This window comes from Paramormyrops kingsleyae, chromosome 22 (assembly GCF_048594095.1).
Source record: "Paramormyrops kingsleyae isolate MSU_618 chromosome 22, PKINGS_0.4, whole genome shotgun sequence".
Classification (NCBI taxonomy): Eukaryota; Metazoa; Chordata; class Actinopteri; order Osteoglossiformes; family Mormyridae; genus Paramormyrops; species Paramormyrops kingsleyae.
In genome coordinates, this window is record NC_132818.1 from 18,887,268 (window position 1) to 18,906,454 (window position 19,187).

At 46.2% G+C, this 19,187-nt stretch overlaps 2 protein-coding genes across 4 annotated transcripts in view; one reads left to right on the forward strand and one right to left on the reverse strand.

Moving 5' to 3' along the window:
• The window catches only part of LOC111855959 (calcium channel, voltage-dependent, beta 1 subunit), a 35,614-nt gene extending 25,507 nt beyond the window's left edge, over positions 1–10,107 (reverse strand). For 2 of the 3 annotated variants that reach the window (XM_023835504.2, XM_023835500.2), the window contains exons 1-2: positions 9,795–10,107; positions 5,750–5,836 (exon numbers count right to left, since the gene is read on the reverse strand). In XM_023835504.2, coding sequence (XP_023691272.1) covers positions 5,750–5,836; positions 9,795–9,881 — 174 coding nt within the window. In that variant the 5' untranslated portion in view covers positions 9,882–10,107. Of the gene's footprint in view, positions 1–679; positions 850–5,749; positions 5,837–9,794 lie in introns of those variants that run through there. The other variant, XM_072704564.1, reaches the window with a different exon arrangement.
• Positions 10,108–12,440: 2,333 nt separating this feature from the next.
• On the forward strand, positions 12,441–16,024 carry LOC111855903 (large ribosomal subunit protein eL19-like). Its single transcript, XM_023835377.2, has 6 exons — positions 12,441–12,520; positions 13,377–13,483; positions 14,015–14,137; positions 14,231–14,351; positions 15,168–15,278; positions 15,855–16,024. Exons 1-6 carry the CDS (start codon positions 12,516–12,518, stop codon positions 15,976–15,978), a joined length of 591 nt encoding a protein of 196 aa, XP_023691145.1. The 5' UTR covers positions 12,441–12,515; the 3' UTR covers positions 15,979–16,024.
• The last annotated feature ends 3,163 nt before the right edge of the window (positions 16,025–19,187 follow it).

Here is a 19,187-nt window from a genome sequence, read left to right on the forward strand (position 1 = left end):
TTACCATGGCGAATGGCACCTTTTACCAAGCCAGTGCAATCACTGCAGCGGTAATAATAGCAGATGTGGAAGATACTCATATGGTGACAACATGTACTGTGAACAACCGGTCAAAACAAGCAGAAACAACCACTACCCATGAAATTCAGGTACGCAATTTCCCTGACAAGATTCACATAAAAATCAGATCCCCAAAATGCTGCCTCCATATTTCATGGCAGAAAATCACCAGGCCCAAGGGACAGTGGCACTTTTCAGGTGACTGTATTTATGTTGAGCTGCTAGTTGTTAATCAGCGACAGGGGTGAAACTCAGGGTGCGCGGCCAACCGGCCAGCAGGCTCGCGGCAAAACAGAACGCGAAGACCTGGGGGGCCGGGAGGTCTAATTAAAAACCCAGAGAGTTCCGGGCAGCTGCGAGCTCGGGGAATTGCGGGGGGCGGAACAGGTGGACCGAAGACGACAAAGAGAGAGAGAGCGAAGGAAATGGAGCAGGAACGGGAAAGACAGCAGGAAGATAAAAAGTGTCAGATGAACCAGCCACGCCCGCTGAGAACCATGGCCTACTGGCATTCCGGCGCGCCCAGCCAAGCCCAAAATCAGGCCGATAACGTGTCACGGCAAAACTTGGCGCCTCACGGATCCCCCCCCCCCACCCCCACCCCACTAGGGGCACTTACCAAGAGAGGCCGGCGAACTCGCTCAGTGGTCTCCATTCCTCGGCAAACCGCGGTTGTGTGTTGGGGGGGAGGGGCGGCACAGTGGGTCCGGCAAAGGGCGTGTGCCAGACACTGTGAGTGTGTGTGTGCGTGAGTGTGAGTGAGTGAGTGTGTGAGCGTGCTGTTAAGCCGGGGCCTTGCGAGACTGGGAGCGAGCGCCCCCCCCCCCCGCCCCTCCCCCGCCATGGGAACTTGGGGCCAAAGCAACGGAAGAGCGAGAGAGGGGGGGCTCAGGTTGCACCACTTGTGCGACATTCGCAAAGCAGGGAAGTATATTTAGCATTGGGGGCTGGGGGCTTAAATAGGGCCAGAGCAGAATGAACCCTAGAAGGGGGCTCGCTATGCCGCCGTCAGCGATTCGGCGTGCCTTCTGACACGGGACACTTGGCGGGTGCTGCAGACTGGAGCTGAATCCCCACATCTCCGACCCTGCACCTGCAACTGGGCCGCGGGAGGGAGCGATACCGCTGCGGGAACACAATGCCGTCCATCCTGACCGCTATACGCCCCAAAGCTGTGGTCCAATCAGCATCCAGGCACAGGTTCCTCTGCTTCCTGGGGCTAGAAGCGGTGCCCAATATGGGGATTTGCCAAGGGCGGCCCATCCATCGACTGCTGGGAACGGACTGGCTGCCGTGATACGGGTTCCGCTCATATGGGGGGGGCAGAAGATGTGTCGCTGGTTCAGAACATGTGTGGAGAGCTCGGGAAATGGATGTGGTTTGGGACAAGAGCCGGACAGAGACAGCGCTGCCGCGCAGACAAATCGAAAGCGATTGAGAATTTAGTTATTGGCAAAGAGCAATTCGCTAGTAATTGTCATTTAATCCTTTTCCTCCGTAAAAAGGAAAACAATCGGCATGACTAGCGGTGGCTTCCCGTATCTGTCACATCTGCTGTGCTGTTAAAAATGGGGCTTCCTTATGAATTAAATTCATTTCCAATTGGATTTCGACCTGCCAAGGTTTAGGTTTTAATGTCTAAAAACTTGTTTTTATGTCGGATAGTCATTATAACGTTGCACTGGGATGGGATGCTGGGCCATTGCAGAGCAGATAAACACACACCTGCCATCAAAGGTGTAAAGTCCAGGTCCAGAAAGTAAAAATCCAGACCAAGATTTTGTTTCAGCCACCCAGCTGAGTACCCTGTGACTGTGACACTTTATGTTTAACTGGTTGGTTGAAACAAAATCTTGGTTTGAATTTTTACTCCAGCCTCGCAGGCAGGGCATACTTAGAAATTCTGCCATCCCTGAGAAAATATCACCTTCGTCTTCCCATTCAATTTTACATATAATTTTATGTATTCAGGGGCCCCTGTAAAGTGCCGGGCCCCTGAATCTGCCAGGGTGTCCATGCCCCTATTGTGGCCCCTGTAAAGTGCTGGGCCCCTGAATTTGTTAGGGTGTCCATGCCCCCCCCCCCCCCCCCGTGGCCCCTGTAAAGTGCCGGGCCCCTGAATCTGCCAGGGTGTCCATGCCCCCCTGTGGCCCCTGTAAAGTGCCGGGCCCCTGAATCTGCCAGGGTGTCCATGCCCCCCTGTGGCCCCTGTAAAGTGCCGGGCCCCTGAATCTGCCAGGGTGTCCATGCCCCTACTGTGGCCCCTGTAAAGTGCCGGGCCCCTGAATCTGCCAGGGTGTCCATGCCCCCCTGTGGCCCCTGTAAAGTGCCGGGCCCCTGAATCTGCCAGGGTGTCCATGCCCCTACTGTGGCCCCTGTAAAGTGCCGGCCCCCTGAATCTGCCAGGGTGTCCATGCCCCTACTGTGGCCCCTGTAAAGTGCCAGGCCCCTGAATCTGCCAGGGTGTCCATGCCCCCCTGTGGCCCCTGTAAAGTGCCGGGCCCCTGAATCTGCCAGGGTGTCCATGCCCCTACTGTGGCCCCTGTAAAGTGCCGGGCCCCTGAATCTGCCAGGGTGTCCATGCCCCTACTGTGGCCCCTGTAAAGTGCCGGGCCCCTGAATCTGCCAGGGTGTCCATGCCCCTACTGTGGCCCCTGTAAAGTGCCGGGCCCCTGAATCTGCCAGGGTGTCCATGCCCCTACTGTGGCCCCTGTAAAGTGCCGGGCCCCTGAATCTGCCAGGGTGTCCATGCTGTCCACTGAGCTGTAGCCTCCTAGATAATAAGAGTCACTTTAAATGAAAAAAAAAAAAGCTTTTTCTGATTGTGGGGATGGAATATGCATCAGCTCATTTAACTGACACTTATTATTCTCTACCTGTCAGGCTAAGAGAAATTAAATTAAAAAAAGACAAAAGATATTCACATATTATTTACAACTTCACTGGCAAGAAACATACCTAGACTAACAGGACTAAAACATGTACACATGTTCAACGACTTTGCCTGCGGTGACTGAGGAGACGACCTTGAACCTTGAGAGACCTGTGAGTGAGGAGGGAGTTTGGGACACTGCACAGTGGCTTGGAGAAGAAGACAAACGTTTTGTTTCAGCTCCTCCACTAGATGGAGCTGTCCACTAAGGTGACATGTCACTCACCTCTGGAACAGTCTCTTCTCTCCGATAAGCAGCAACCCTTACTGCAAACGCTTTTTTTCTGACACACTGTCAAGGGGGACTTGCACTTGCTTCAGGAATTATGGTAAACCATAAATATTTTGCCGATGGTATTTTGAGTAAATATACATTCTCATCCCCTGGATGGTAATTTGTTTTTTTTTCTGCCTGAAACAGGATAATGCTCCTATTGGATGTCTATCTTCTTCAGCCAGATGCACCAGAAAATGCCAAGCGATGCACCCTTCATGAGCCATTCTCATTGGTCAATCAGCTCACACGGAAAGATACTGAGGAGACTGAGAGATGGTCAACTCAAGTCACAGAATGAGGCTCATCCTGGAAAAACGGTGACTTTCTTCCTATAGACCGAGGGGGAAACGCATGTGCGGTTTGGTGCATACTTGCCCCCGGCGGGGGGTGACAAAGCAGCCCCGGGGTTTGTTTGTGTGTAGGTGGCACCTAGATCAGTCTTTGTTGGTGACAGCTTGGCTCTACATCTCGGCACAGTTCCACAAACACCGCGGACTCACAGCGCCATCGCTGTCAAAACAAAATCCGGTTTCCGCATTAATAGCGTGCTGTTCCTCTGCTTTTCTGAGTATGCGGCTATGGACCGCCCCGGCTGGCTACGAAGCCACACCCATTGCGCACTCCACCCCCACTCGCTGCCTGAAACTCAAAGGCTGCGTCTCCATGGAAACCAGGTCAGCGTACCAGTTCTACTGACAGCCGACTGTGTGTGTGTGTGTGCGCGCGCGTGTGTGTGTATGTGCACAGTGTAGAGTCTGCTTGCGTGTGCATAGTGTGCTCCTGTTTGTGCGTGTGGTTAGTTATGGTTGCAGTCAAAAGTGCACATTTGATTTTAATATGCAGAAAAACGAAGGCTCATCTACCGATGGTATGAGTGACAGTTATCTAGCAGGAACATCTTCCTGAACACAGCAATGGCCTGTGCCTGTTTACTCCCCGTTCGGGCGGCATGCATCATCGACAGCCCGAGGCTGTTCATAGCATGCAGGTCACATGATCAAATAGGCATGACTAGCTGATCCCATCACATGATATGACTGGCTTAGTCTGGGATTTGGGTGTGAAAGTAACGCTTGCACATTGAATGAAAGGGGGGGAGGCTAAATTACTGCTGTGAAATGAGGCTCATCCAATGGAAAGCACTGGCTCGGGCTTCCATGGTGTAGCCCAGTCTGTCTTCTGTCAATGAGCTGCGATCGAGTTGCAAGGAAACTGGGGTAGGGGGATTAGGGACCATAGGAGGATAAGGGAAAGAGAGTAGGAGCCTCTCCTCATTAGGATCAAACAGTGCTATGGGAGCATGTGCCCAGGGACCCTCACTGTACACCAGGAGACACGGTTGGGGCCCTTCAAAAGAGGCCTGGTAATTAGCGGACGACTGTGGAAGGAGGCCAGCGGGGATAACCTTTCCGACTCAATTTCACGTGTTCCTGGAATCCAGGGGGTAGCCGTTTTAGCGGGACGCTCATACGGAGAGGGGAAATGTCAACCGGCAGGGCAAGCTGTTTTCCTCTTCGATTGAGGAGCAGCCTTCAAGAAGCCATGTGAGCGAAGCAGTGCTTCACCAAATCGGGGTTGGGGGGGGCGTTTCCCAGGTTTCCACGGGAGGTGTACCGCCAATGAAAAAAGGACACATCCGCGCTGACGTTAAAGTGCCATGGCAGGGACTGCGGGATTTGCTTTTATGGCAAGTAGTCGAAAAACGGTAGCGTTTGTCATGCCGCTCAAAGAGTTGGAGTGGGGGGCAGCATTCATATCTAATCTGCCTCCCCACTAAGAAAAAAAAAACAGCCATTTTAGCAGTGTTTGTTTAAGCCCACATCCGGAGGAGTAGAATTCATAAAAAGAAGAAAAATCTCATGACACAGTTGAAGCCGCTATTGAATAGCAAACGCCTAGACGCATTAGTCACATTTGTGATAAAGACGATGGGCGGGTAGAGGCAATGACAGATGCCAAGGGCATGAAATCCGAGGGCGTCCCAGAGGGATTTCAGATCTCAAGTTAGGGGCAATTTAGCCAAACTCACTTTACCGGGTGAAAAACATTTATGTACTGGCCCTTTAAAATAGGCCACAGGCAAATTATCTAAATAGATGATAAAATGAAAGATTGAGCAAACTTGGCCTGTCCAATACCAAAGTTGGCTGATTAATAGGTTCACAGATGTATGGATTTATAGATCTGTTCTTCTACATGGACAATACCTCCCCACAGAGTAAAAACTGAAGCTCCTACAATAAAATATATCCATTCCTGCAGCCAGATTCTCTACAGGTCAATGCTGGCAAAGGTCTGGTCCTTTAGGGCCTCATCCCTTAATTGTTTTGCTGAAGTTGCATATTGGACAGCAGACAACGTTATCAAGTGCCTCGGATGTCAAACAGGAATCAGGTCATGTGTATCTTGTAAAGCTTACTGGTCCACGACTCCCAAGGACCATGGTCAGACAGCCAGTGTAGGAGCGTGGAGCATCTCACCTGTCTGATGAAGCTGTTGGAGGTGGTATCGGAAGAGGTGCTGCCGTCCGAGCGTTTGAAGCGGCTCTTCCGTTTGGTGTACTTTCCCTGGGGAGAGAGGAGTGACAGGAACCAGGTCAGGGTGGACAGGAGAAGGCGACAAGGGAGAAGATTGGCGAAGGAGCGGGCTTTTGGCAGAGCTCCGGATTGTTTGGTACTCAGAACTGAGAGCCTGTCAAAAAGATCGAGGTGTCAGTCACACTCAATAATAAGACTCCAGCTTGGCAAGGTGGCGTCAAAGGGGACAGTCTTTAAATGCCATTCGAGCCTTGATCACAACATGTCTCCGATATAGCTATAAAAGAACCGATTCGGCGGCATGGGACAGATATGTGTTGTTAACTTGGTCGCCATGACTACACCACCTTATCAGTACCACTGCTAATGGTCCCCTTTTTCTTGCTGTTTTTGAAAACCTAGAAATTTGCCAACCGGCCTGTTAGCTCCAACAAAACACCTCCTTGATTCCCCCCAGAACACACCCGCCCCCACATTACCTAGTTGTTTACGACCTGTCACTGGCCCAGTCAGAACACACCCGCCCCCACATTACCTAGTTGTTTACGACCTGTCACTGGCCCAGTCCCTATAATCTGATTGGTGGAAGGCTGCCAAATGGCTCCCTTGACTTGGTCAGGGTCCCTTGTCGAATTAGACCAACTGTGGCCACATCGCCATGGAGATACACTGCCCATTAATTGCATTAGCAAACAATCAGGATGCCTGACGAATATGACTTCCAGTTCCCCTGTAATCTAACAGCAGCTGCTTCCAGGACCAACCCGGTACGTCTTTCCACACACCAACACACTCAAGAACATTGAAGAACATAATTTTCTCTCTCAGCCTTATAGTTAATGATTCTAGGAAAAGCAGCGCTTAGAAACAGGCACTCATAACCAAACAGTCCCAGGGTCCCTCCCACAGAAAATTACCTAATAAGAAATGATAAATACCCAGCCTTAATTGTGGATTAATGTTTACATCAGATAAAAGCATCTCCAGACAACTATCATCATATAAACACATAATTCAAAAACAGATCTGCCCTATTTTTTGCCCTCAAACTGCATCCATAAATGGGTCAAACTTCACAAGATGACTTAAGAATGCAGTTGCATTGTGGTCTGTCTCTTTACATTCACATCGGTCGGATATTACAATGAGTAATACCACAAAGCTTATCCACATTTTCAGCACCTGAACAAACATTGCCCAAACTGTACTTCTTGTACTTGACTTCCATCCCATTCAAGGTGTACCCCTGTTTAGACTCCAGCTCCCTCACAACCCTACTGTGGGTAAATCATTGGAAGACAGCTGGATGGACTTCTTGTACTTGGACAGTGAAGCCACATCCATCCATTTTCTATAACTGCTCTCCCTATTCAGGGACACGGGGGGGTCCAGAGCCTATGGCACGGGGCAGAGATCAACCCATGATTGGGCACCAATCCATCGCAGGACACAGTCACACAGCATCCACTCACATATGCACATCTATGGGCCATTTGGTACTGTGGGGAGGGGGGAGGAAAGCAGAGTACCCAGAGGAAACCCCACCATTACATCATAGCAAAGACTCAAACCCTGGTCCCGGAGTATTGAGGCCACCCCAACAACGAAATCACAGAGCTCATTCATTTTAGTTCAAAGCCATGCAAAGCTGATCAAAATTGATGCATGACAAAGCATGATATTGGCATATGATAATAAAACTATTTCAAAGATAACATGGAATAAGATTCATCCTCAACTGGCACTAAACTGCACATTGGTCCTTAGGAACACCAGGCTTGTGGCTGGAACGTCAGTCTGAAGTCCAGTGAAGTCAAACGTAAGTTCTCTGCTGCACTCAAACCCAGTCCTGCTATTACCTACTCAGTTCCTTGGCTCGTCTCATCTTAGATGGTCCGGTCTGATAACTTACTCTGGATCTGAGGCGCTGGTGTTTTCTATAGAAGGGCATCGGGATGGTCCCCGTGGGGGGGGGGGGGGGGGGGACAAAAGCCCACAGAGGAACCATCTTGGCGATAGATAGAGTTTCCAGTAGTAAAGTGGACCAATTAAGAGGGTAAACTGGAGCAAATTTCAGGGTGGTGTCTCCGGACCAGACAGCTGTAGATATACTACCGAAAAAGGAGGGGTCTGTGAGGACAGTCAGGAAGCAATACTATACAGATGCATTATTTAAGATAATAAAGCCGGGAAATTGAATTGTCTTCATTCACGGCACAGCCTGCATTAAATGCTGAATGCAAAAATGGGAGGCAGGACTCAAAATAGTTGAAAGTCCTGTGACAATACGAATTGATTCGGAAGCCAGAAAAGTTTGTGCCCTCGGATACGCTAAAGCCACTTATCCGTGGTGTCCCCTATCTGCACACATGGGTACCCAACTGTGAGGTTGTGACGGTGTCCGAAAGTATCGTGTCTGTTCTCTTTTTCCATTCCAAACTATAATCATGTTTGGCTTGGGGCCAAAGACGGGGGATGAGCGTGCAGTTCTTCTGCTGGTGAGTAGAGGGGCTGTAGGTGTCTCGATGACTGACTCACTCGTGTTATAATACAGCCCACCACGGGGCACCTGAACTTTATATATAATTTATCAGCTTGGCGCTGGAGGGATACTTGCTGCGCGACCCGCTAGCAGCCCATCTGTCTGATTGAGCGTGGTCGAGATTATACGCTCGCATTTAAATCATATAAACAGGCTACCGTGAACTCCGTCGTGGAAATCCAACACAAGCGATTTTGGCAGGAGCAGAACCGGAGGGTCTGTGATTTAAAAGCATAGCGCAGCCGAAAAGCTAAGAAGTACGTGAAGATTGAGTTGGCAAAGAGAGTTCCTGAGGTTATCACGAGTGGGTTCTGGTTTTAAATCTTATGAAACGGAACTGCTGCAGTTTTCACTAAGATTCTACCCTGAACTATATATCAAGATGTATTCGGAGTAGGATCCTTGTGAGAACCAAATAATATTTAATATCTTATATGGATTAATGTGATGGCTTTACCCAAAATAATTTACATAATTCGCATTTGTATATATATTTGCAGCAAACTAGCCTACGTAGTAAAAAAGTGGTATCACAGTACGTATGAAAAAGACATTATTAATGTTAATGTTTAATATCCTTACGAGTGGGTAGCAGGCGAATCCAACACACCGATTCCTGATATGCTCTAGGTGTGGCTATAGATATAAACTAGAACAACATTCCCACCTCTGACCAAAAAATAACCCCAATTACATCACTGTCTAACGCCGAAACACTTCCACTTTACCTTGATTCAAGCCGCAGATACAGACTTGACGTAAGGCGTCCACATGGATTCACAGACACAAATTAATGTTATTTTGAACTATTACTTAAAGCATATACGTTATATAAGGGGAAAAAATAAATCGATAACAGTACCCCCAAACGCAATAGCGAAACCACACATTAAAATACAGTTACAAAAGCGTGGATTTATTACATTATTTCCTTGTAGAAAAAAACTACTTATATTTTTACCCCACCCTGCAATATACACTATGGCTACTGAAGAACGGTTTTATAACCCATTGTCTTCCAGTAATTCAAATAACTGCAAATCAGTTCAAAGGACAGTTAGAAACAAAAAGCCCATATTTTAATATCCGGTATGTATTTTCCAGTTTGCTCAAATTAACAAACGATACTATGGAAATACTGGATGAAAATGACAACAAAAACAATTTAAAGCATGCGATATATTTGCAATACAAAGTATTTTCTTCTTTCAATTAAAATGTTCCTGTCTGTCATTTATATTCAGTACTAGTTAAGTTTACTTTGTATCAATCGGTTGACAAAATTACCCGAAAACTACATCAAGATTTCAAAATTCAACACTTGCTGGTTATGGTTTTCTCTCTTTTCCCCCCCCGCATGCAATGTGAGAAACTGGATGCGTTGCTTTCCAGAGCATATTGTGTGGAGGCAATGGAAATGGCCATATCTATATCGTGCGTCCTTACCTGTGAAGTAGGATGTTCGAACATGTCCATTTGTATCTCCTGGGTTGAGGTCGAAGGCGTCCTGGACATGCTACTTTTCTGTACCATTGATTTATGTTATTCTTTATTATAATCGGTTATTTTGTATGGCTTTGACTATTGTAAACGTAGGCATTGTCTGCGTAGAGAAACAGATGGTGCTGCTTTTTTCCCGTCCGCTTCCTTCTGCCACCGCTGGTGTCACACTACACAGCTGTGCTTTTCCCCTCGCACGGCCACCTCTGTTTCCTCAGGCACAGACAATACCGTACGCCGCCGAGTCCAGCTGCTCAGGGACCGGTCTACGCCCCTCTGCCAGGCTCCGCCCCTACGTCGCTGTCAATCTTTCACAGCAGCCTATAGTGTGCCGTGATTTATTTTTCTATGACGTGATTGGAAGACCGAAGTAACAATCATTTTTATAAAGGAGGGGCGGGTACATCTTCTAGCCGCGGTGCTTTCAGGCCACCGAGAACAGGTGTATTTTGAACGAGGCGGTGGTGCTACTCAGTGCAAGGGTCGGATTAGAAATCTCCTGTTTGGAAGACCCCCTCAGGCATATTTTGGAGTAATATAAATGACCAAGAAAGAGAAATTACAAGGCTGTTATACGAACCTGTGATCTGAACAAAAATATCCGAAATACTGGTATAAAAGCCTAACATGATTCACGTCGAGCATAAATTATAACAGCAGTATTATTATGAATAATAATAGAGTGATGTTGTAAGACTTTAACATTATTTCCGGAAAAATCAACAGATGGTTAGCAAGTGGGAAGCTCGAATGTCTCGTCATCACTGTTTAGTGTTTTTTTTGGGGGGGGGGGGGGGGGCAAGATTCGATCACTAATTAGAACGAGACCTCTTTAATGTTTTTTTTTTTTTTGCTGGCTTGGATTTAGTGAAACCGGTTTCTGTGACAGACGTTAAGTTCTTTGTAGAAACAAAAAGCACTGGGCTATTTTTATCCTAAATTGTGTTTTAGGAAAAAAATCACCATCGTCGCAGTTTACATATTCATACCGGAGGCTAAACCATACGCAGCATCTTGTCAGTAAGACGCAACCCTACTATTAATAGCCGTATTAATATTTAATATGCTGCACAAAAGAATCCCGTATTAATATTGTTTGAATAAGCAGAAATACTCTTCACGTTTGTAATCCACCCAGGAAGATGCTTTTTTCTGAACAATTCTGGAATCTAAAGACACCTTTAATATGCAACTCTAACTCTACAGGAAAAATGCTGCTGGTATTTACACAATACATATGGTTTCAGGTGTTTTGGAGAATTTCAATACATATATTAATTAAATTAAATATATATTATATTTTTTCATTCCTTTGTCTGGGCCCACTTGTGCCGATCGGACCCTAGACAGCTGCCTAGTCTGCCTGTACCTTAATCCGGACCTGTTCCGATGGACACAAATTGATTTTCTTTTCTAAAATATAATTGAACTAAACAATTTGTTTGGGCTAAATTAAAAGGGCATGGAAGTTAATATCAGGGGTGAGATAATAAAAGCATGAACATTAATGTTTCTTACTTCTTGCATAGCATATCTGTCACTGGGCTTACGGATTCCTGCTGGGCAGTTGTATTGAGATTGCTTTGGCTGTCATCGTACACTGTTTGATTCACTGTGACCATATGCTTAATTGTGTTTCTTAGTTCACAGTCTAGTAGGCCTATATTTTCCTTCTGGAAATTGCAAAAATGTGAGCCAAGAACTTTTTAAGCAAAAAAAGTGTTCTGTTTTTTTCCATCAAGGAGAAAGTGTCAAATTCTGTATTCCATATTGGTATTATCTGCTGCTGGGGGCATAGGCAGGAGCGTAGCTAGAAATTCAGGGTTCACTCATAACATAACAACTTGGACTCCCCGCTCAATTGTACGTATAATTTTACGTATTCAAGGGCTCCTGTCAAATGCTGGGTCCCCTGAATTTGCCAGGGTATCCAATCTCCATGCCCCCTCCCACGTCCCTAGATATAAATCTCGATTCTATTTTTTTTTAATGATATGCTCGTATATTTGAGCTGATACATGTTTTTAAATATACTGAAGGAATAATTTCGTGGCACAACTAGTATAGCTAGGAGTGAGGCGTCTATTTTCGTTAAACTGATTATTAATACCATGAATTATAACAGTGTGACTTGTAACAGTGAGTATTACATAATTTGTTTTGACGAAAAACATTACTATATTCAATGAGACTCTTAAAGTTTAGCTCTTTATTTAAATTTAGAAGTTTATTATTAAATTTAGAAAATTTATTATGCTACCAAACCTTAGTGAATTCTACATATAATTGGCACTAGAAAAAAGTTTAAAAATTAAAGATGCTCAACATCGCCCTCCTGTGTAACCTGGTATGGATACAAACGACGAATATAGTATTTCCCACAATGCAACGTGACTGGGCCAATTTGGAATCTACCATATGAATTAGAAAGGGGGGGCATTATGTTTAATACTTCCTATCTTCAAACAAAATAACTTATTATTTCAACTCTTAGTTAGGCACTTATATAAATAAAATTTAATATATCAAAAGTGTTTACATTTCTGTTTTAATTTTTATTAGTACACTTAAGTTTCGTTTATTTGAAAATGTTTGGTTGTCCTCTCCGTAATAATGATAGGCCATGCCCGCCAGCTAAGCTTCCTTTTCTCTTAACCAGCAGCAGCCATGAGGTAAGCAGGCCTAAGCTGCTCCGGTTTAAATACGCTAAAAACGAGTTCTAAAGCATTTTTGAGTTAATATTGGATGCTAGTTTAAAAAGTTACGTGACAGAGTGATGTTGAAGCCGTATGTTTGGAAAACTTTGAATAAAGATAAGCATTATTGAACGTACATATGGTCAGTCGCCTAAACAAGCAGGCCGGATACAAAGGCCGTGTCGTTTATTTTTATGCTCAGCTACCAGAAGTATTTGTCATTTTTATGTCCGCATTTCCACCAAGGATAAACATCTGTTTGTGTGGTGTCATGAATACCACGCCAGCCTATATTTTAGTCATTCATGATTACTTTTTTTTTTAATGTCGTTTGCCGCGCCGTGCACGCCATTAAAGCTAATCCACCAGCTTGCTACGAGAACGCGATTTTGTAGCGTGGTTATATAAGCCATTCATATAAATTGGCTGCCCTAATGCTCGATTTAATCATGTTATATTCTCTCGTTTTTCTGAATCTAAATGCATATTCTCTACCGATATGAGTGTTTGTGCATCTTCAGACTCGCAATCGAAGCGTGACTTATCAGTCCTTAAGCTGCTTCTCCGTGTCGAATAATGTTTCATAAGTAGTGGTATTTATATACAACTATTCATGCAAGCGCTGGTAATGACATATCAAAAGTTTATTAGTTATTAATTAAGCACTGTTTCTATTTGTACTACAACCACCAAAACCATTCCAAAGTTAAATAATTGCACAACATTGTTTGGAACTGCTCTTTTAGGTGTGAGCAGCTGTTTTGCCTATAACGTACATTTCGCCATAATTATTTGGACCGTTGAGGTAGAGCATTTTCTCTCCTGCCCTCAGCATGCTCAGGCTCCAGAAGCGGCTGGCGTCCAGCGTCCTGCGCTGTGGCAAAAAGAAGGTGTGGCTCGACCCCAACGAGACCAATGAGATTGCCAACGCCAACTCCCGTAAGTTCGTCAGGCTGGCACTCGTGCTCCACTGACTGGAGGATATGGGTGTCAGTGGAATTGCGTCTTTACAGCTACTAATACTGTCATCTTAATTTATGTGACTGGCCTTGTATTCCCTGACTGCTAGAGTGACATCACCGTTGCACCCTTGAGCCAAGGTTCTTTATCCCAATTACTCCAGGGACTAGGTGACCCTCCTCTGATCCTCACTTGGATGTCGCTTTGGACAAAAGCTTTTGCTAAATAAATAAGTTGTCAAAAGTTGCAGCGGGTAACACAATAATCCTATTGTGCATGGTAGTCCAGTGCACGGGAACATCATGCATCACAGAAAAGTTAATGTTCAGTGTGGGAGGCCGATGTGGTCCTTTCCGCCTTGAGGAACGTGTGCTATAACCTGCGGGTTCTGCTTGGGTGATGAATAATGATGATCGAGTGGATATTTTAAAAGGCGCTTTGAAAAAAAGGATCTGACCTACTTGTCCAGCTCACGCAGCCCACAAAAGAAATCGTCGTACCTCTCCTCAGGGCAACAGATCCGAAAACTGGTGAAGGATGGGTTGATCATCCGGAAGCCTGTGACGGTGCACTCCCGCGCCCGCTGCCGCAAGAACACGCTGGCCCGCCGCAAGGGCCGCCATATGGGTGTCGGTGAGTTAGCAGCCCTTCGGTGGTTGGGAGGTGGGTTGGCAGCTGCTGTGGCAGCCCAGAGCACGTGTATGTGACCCTGTCTCCCAATCTCAGGTAAGAGGAAGGGTACAGCCAACGCCCGCATGCCAGAGAAGCTGTGCTGGATGCGACGCATGAGGATCCTGCGACGGCTGCTGCGTCGTTACAGGGAATCCAAGAAGATCGACAGGCACATGTGAGTGCGTGCGGAAATGCAATTGATCCGTTGTGGTTGGTTTGGGTATGCTACACTTTCCCATTATGAAAACTGGGCACAGCACTATTTATTATGTCATTATTAAAGCGACTTTCAGATTGTGAAAGGCGCTATATAAATGTAACATTATGATGATAAATCGTTATGGGTGGGCAGTGCGCTGATGGATGGTGTCTGCTCGCTCAACCATAATTCACATTTGTTTTCAGACTTTCTGTCGAAGTCCAGATTTTAGGTGGATCAGTTTTAGTTTCTGTCCTCTTCACCTTAATCGTTTAGAGGTGATTGACTTGTGCACAGTGGCTCAGTGATTAGCACTGTTGCCTCACGTAACTTGGACTAGGGTTCGAGTCTCCACCCCGGCTCTACGTGTCGCATGTTCTCCCCCGTGTTGTTGTGGGTTTTCTGCAGGTTTTCCAGTTTCTCCCCATAGTCTAAAACATGCTAAGGTGAATTGGAGTTGCCAGATTGTCCGCGGGTGTCAATGGTGTAATTTGGCACCCTGTCTTGGCTTATTCTCTGCCTTGCGCCTGTAGTTTCCAGGACAGGCTCCGGACTCCCGCAACCTTGTTTAGGACAAATGGGTATAGAAGATGGATGGATGAACTTGAATAGGTTTTTTTTCCCCCCTTTTCTGCACAATAAACTGTATCGTTAGGTGCTGCTGCATAGCTTCTTCCCATCTCTGCAGTGGCGCTCACCATGAGCTCACGTTTTGGAGTGATCTAGTGTTCTGCTTAGGGAGCTTGTGCAGCAGAACCCACTGTGAAGTGGCAGCCCTCCCCTCCTCTCCAGGTACCACCACCTCTACCTGAAGGTGAAGGGTAACGTGTTCAAGAACAAGCGCATCCTGATGGAGCACATCCACAAGTTGAAGGCAGACAAGGCCCGCAAGAAGCTCCTAGCGTAAGTCACGTCTACCTGCTCCCTCTCAGCTTCCGTGACGGGCGGCTAGCAGGACAGTGCAGGTCCAAGCCAGTGCTGATTTAGAGCATTTCTCCACTGCGCCAGGTGGTCGGTGGGAAGGGCAAAGTATTGAATTTTTAGTATCAAAAGTACAGTATCTGGTGCAGTGGAAAAACACCCTTAATGCTACTTAGTTTCCTTGGTATTTTCATCAAACTAGCATTAGTGAATAAGTGCTTGGTAAAGGATGGACAAATTAAAATTACTGAATTGTATTCAGGAACTAGTCATAATCACCACTGTGCAGCAGGGTTTCTTAGATCCTGTCCTGAAAGGCCAGAATCCAACATACTTGGCAGATTTCCCTGCTCCGACATAATCGGCCAGTTACTAGGTTTAGTATGTGCGTTTAAACAGGGAAATCTGCGCACTGTATTGGATTCTGGCCCTGCAGGACTGGAATTGGGGAGCGCTGCTATAAAAAGTGACTTTGATAAAGCACTGTACTGTCACTTTCCGTGAGAAACTCAAAAAGGCCTCTGCGTAGCAGTCACCTGATCTCCTTGTGCCCCACAGCGACCAGGCTGAAGCTCGCCGCTCCAAGACCAAGGAGGCCCGTAAACGCCGTGAAGAGCGCCTCCAGGCCAAGAAGGAGGAGGTCATCAAGACTCTGTCTAAGGAGGAGGAGGCCAAGAAGTGAGCTGCTTCCATCCCCAAACCCAATTCCAATAAAATCTTCAAAGACACTGCATTGTCCCGATTTCTCATTTTTCTCCAAGATGGCCGCTAGGTGCCATAACACCATGTTGGTGTTAAGTTTACTGAGGGCTCCTTAAAATACACTAGCTATTCTTAAGCAGTATTCCCAGTTCGTCTCAGTCTCTTAAACTAGTGCAAGTTAATTTGTGTGGCTGGGGTAATTTGTGTAACTTGTGAACAAATGTCTTTACCCAGTGGCTGTAGCTGGCCTCTACTGTGAAAATGCTGGATTTCCTTAAATTCGTTTAGCTTGGAAATGCTGTAGCTTGTTACAATACCTGAGGATCAGTAATGTAATTTAAGAGTATAGTAGAAATCGGTATCCTTCTCATCTAATGTATGTTAGGAGTTTGAGTTGATACTAACTCAGTGATGTTCGAAAACCCGAATTTTAATCTTAGATTTGTGTTACTCAAGGAAAACCTGTAAATGAAAAACACAAATTCACCCTGGATTTCTGTTCCTCCTTTCAAAGGAGTAGCGGTCAGTTTTTTGTGTGTCTATTGACGAGTTAATCTGAGTACAGCTACCATTCAGTAACCTGTGCATCCACAAACCCAGCATTACAAAACCCTGTTTTTAACACTGAGGTTGCATAAAGATTGCTGTGAGAGGCAGCCGTGGCCCTCTGCTGATGCTTCCAAAGAAGGTCATGTATGGTGTGTGAACGGATCCTCTTTAACATGCCCGTTTATGGACGGGTAAGTGAACCTCTATAGTTTATCTACCGCGACAGAATATATGCAATCGCAGAACATTGCAGATCTGCGTGTGAATTTTGATGTTGCAGCTGGGGGTGTGTGTCTTCCTCACGGTGTGATATGCATGTAGATGCATGGGCTCTGATGTGATAAAATGATTTTTACTATGGATTTATTCAGCTGCGACTGCATATGTTTTACATCGATTTAACTTTTTTTTTTTTTTTGTCGTCTGTGTGGTGTCCTCTGAGACTGCTTCTGCATTTCAGTTGTTTACACCAAGCGTTATCACGAAAAGTCTATTTCTGAAGATTTCCCCAAATAACAAACTCCTCAGGTGATCAGGAAAATACCTGGAAAATGGCAGGATGGGTGCTCAAAGACGTTAGGGATTGGTTGTGTTTTTCAGTCAAGCCTTGACTGAGCGTGGGAAGCAGTTGCCCTTTGTCACGTAGGCGATGTTTTTCCACTGGCTCTCTTCCCTTTGGAGAAGTCCTCTGCTGTCTGCATCTGGCCACATCCAGTCGGCCGTAAAGCATGGGACGAAATCAAATCCTGTTGGTGTGCATCTTCCTCATCTTAGTGTCCTCCCTTATGGATCCGTTTGTATCTTGTGGTTCTTGTCCACTAGAGCAGGTCAAAGGCTAATATTTTAGTCTATGGCTAACTGGCATACACAAAGACTGGCAGGACCTAGACCTAGTGACGCATGTGGATTCTGATCCTGATCCTCGTCGTGTTTTTCTTCCTGCTATTTTAAGTCCTCTTGTACTCGAGTTTGTCGTTTGCACAGAGCGTGGCGAGCAATAGTAGATGCTTTCTATTTGACTGAGCACCATGAGTTTCCATGAACCTGGGGTACCATACTTGGAAGATCTTCTCGGCTAAGCTATGTTTCCAGTTTAGCAGCTGAACATCAACACCTCCCCCCACCCCACACCTCTACCGTCTCATTCTTGGCTGGGCCAAACGATAACATGACCTCGTCTATTTATAGATGCAAATGAGATGGGATGACTATATGTTCTGCAGAATCACAGGAATCGCACTGCGATCTTCTCTCCCAAACTCTTCTTGTAGGTTGAGGCTTCAGATATTCATTCTCAACATATGTTAGGTTCTGTGTTTTTTTATTTTTTTTGCCTCTAAATGGACCCCATCATAGTTCTGTGAACCTCCCAGGAATGTCACAGTGGCAATAGCGAACATGCCCTTCGTCTTGCATGGGTTCTCGATTAAACGTGGAGTACCTGTGGTTAGTGTAACAATGGCATGAAGCAAATTAAGATGAAAGCTTTTCTGCCTCAACTCAGCCCCAAGAATTCCAAACGGTGGTCACGGTTGTAGAGTGCCAAGTACAACGATCTTCTCCTCTGTACATAAGTGGTCCTAGTGTGGAAAAATTTCTATCTCCCTCAAGCGCTGAAAGGTAGTATGTGACAGGCAGACCTAGGTCAATAGCGTGTAGTCTAAGAGGAAAGGGTGGAGGTCACCAGGATAAAGGAGGGTCTGTCCTCTGTATTCCTCGTAGATGGTGTTTGTCAAGTGGTCTATTTTAAGGTCTGGCCTATGGCTTGGGATTTCGGCCAGCACAAGGAAGGGTAAACCAACGATGGAATGCCAGTCCATCGCAGGGCACGTACACATGAAGTGAAAGTGATTGTCATTGTTGACGCGTAACAAAATGTGCCCTCTGCATTTAAACCGTATATAACATAGCGATGGACAGCTATTTTTTTTTGCACTCAGAGAGCAGGGCAAGGGGCTGCTCAGTGATTCAAACCAGACCTTTCGATGACCAAATGTGTGTATCTAGAGATGAGGCTTAACCTAACTGCATGTCTTTGCAGTGTAAGAGGAAACAGGAGTACCTATAGGGGAAACAGGCATGATGCAGTGAGAACATGCAAACACCATAGACAGAGAACAGGATTTGACCTCTCAGCCTTGGGGGGTGAGAGGCAGCAGTGCGACCCTCCATCACGGGGGCAGACAATGGCTCCTTGTGTATTTCCTGCCGCCCGGCAGTGTCATGTCACATGGTCACACGCAGCAGGCGTCCCACAATCCCTCACTGTCTGGAACAGTTGGGTGAGGTCATTCGGAATAACACAGTCTGCCATACAGCACGATCCTTCCCTGTTTAAGCTGCACAGTTGTCTCAGTAGGGAATGACAGAAAATTGTCTCTGGGTGTCCATTTGCACTGCTAACAAAGAAGAGGTTTGCTAGGCACTGCACCCCCGCCGAGAAATGAGATCACTGGACAGATGGGGAGCCCAGAAGCAGGTCCATGCTTTTTTTGTGGTTACCAGATCAGCACAGACCATGAAGGACTGAAGAAACTCAGGGTCAGGGGGGGGGGCGGATGAGTAATTTGAAGAGAAACTGCTGGCCTTCCTGCTCAGGGTTTTTAAATAACAAAGTGCCGTTTAGCCACGTTGGTTACT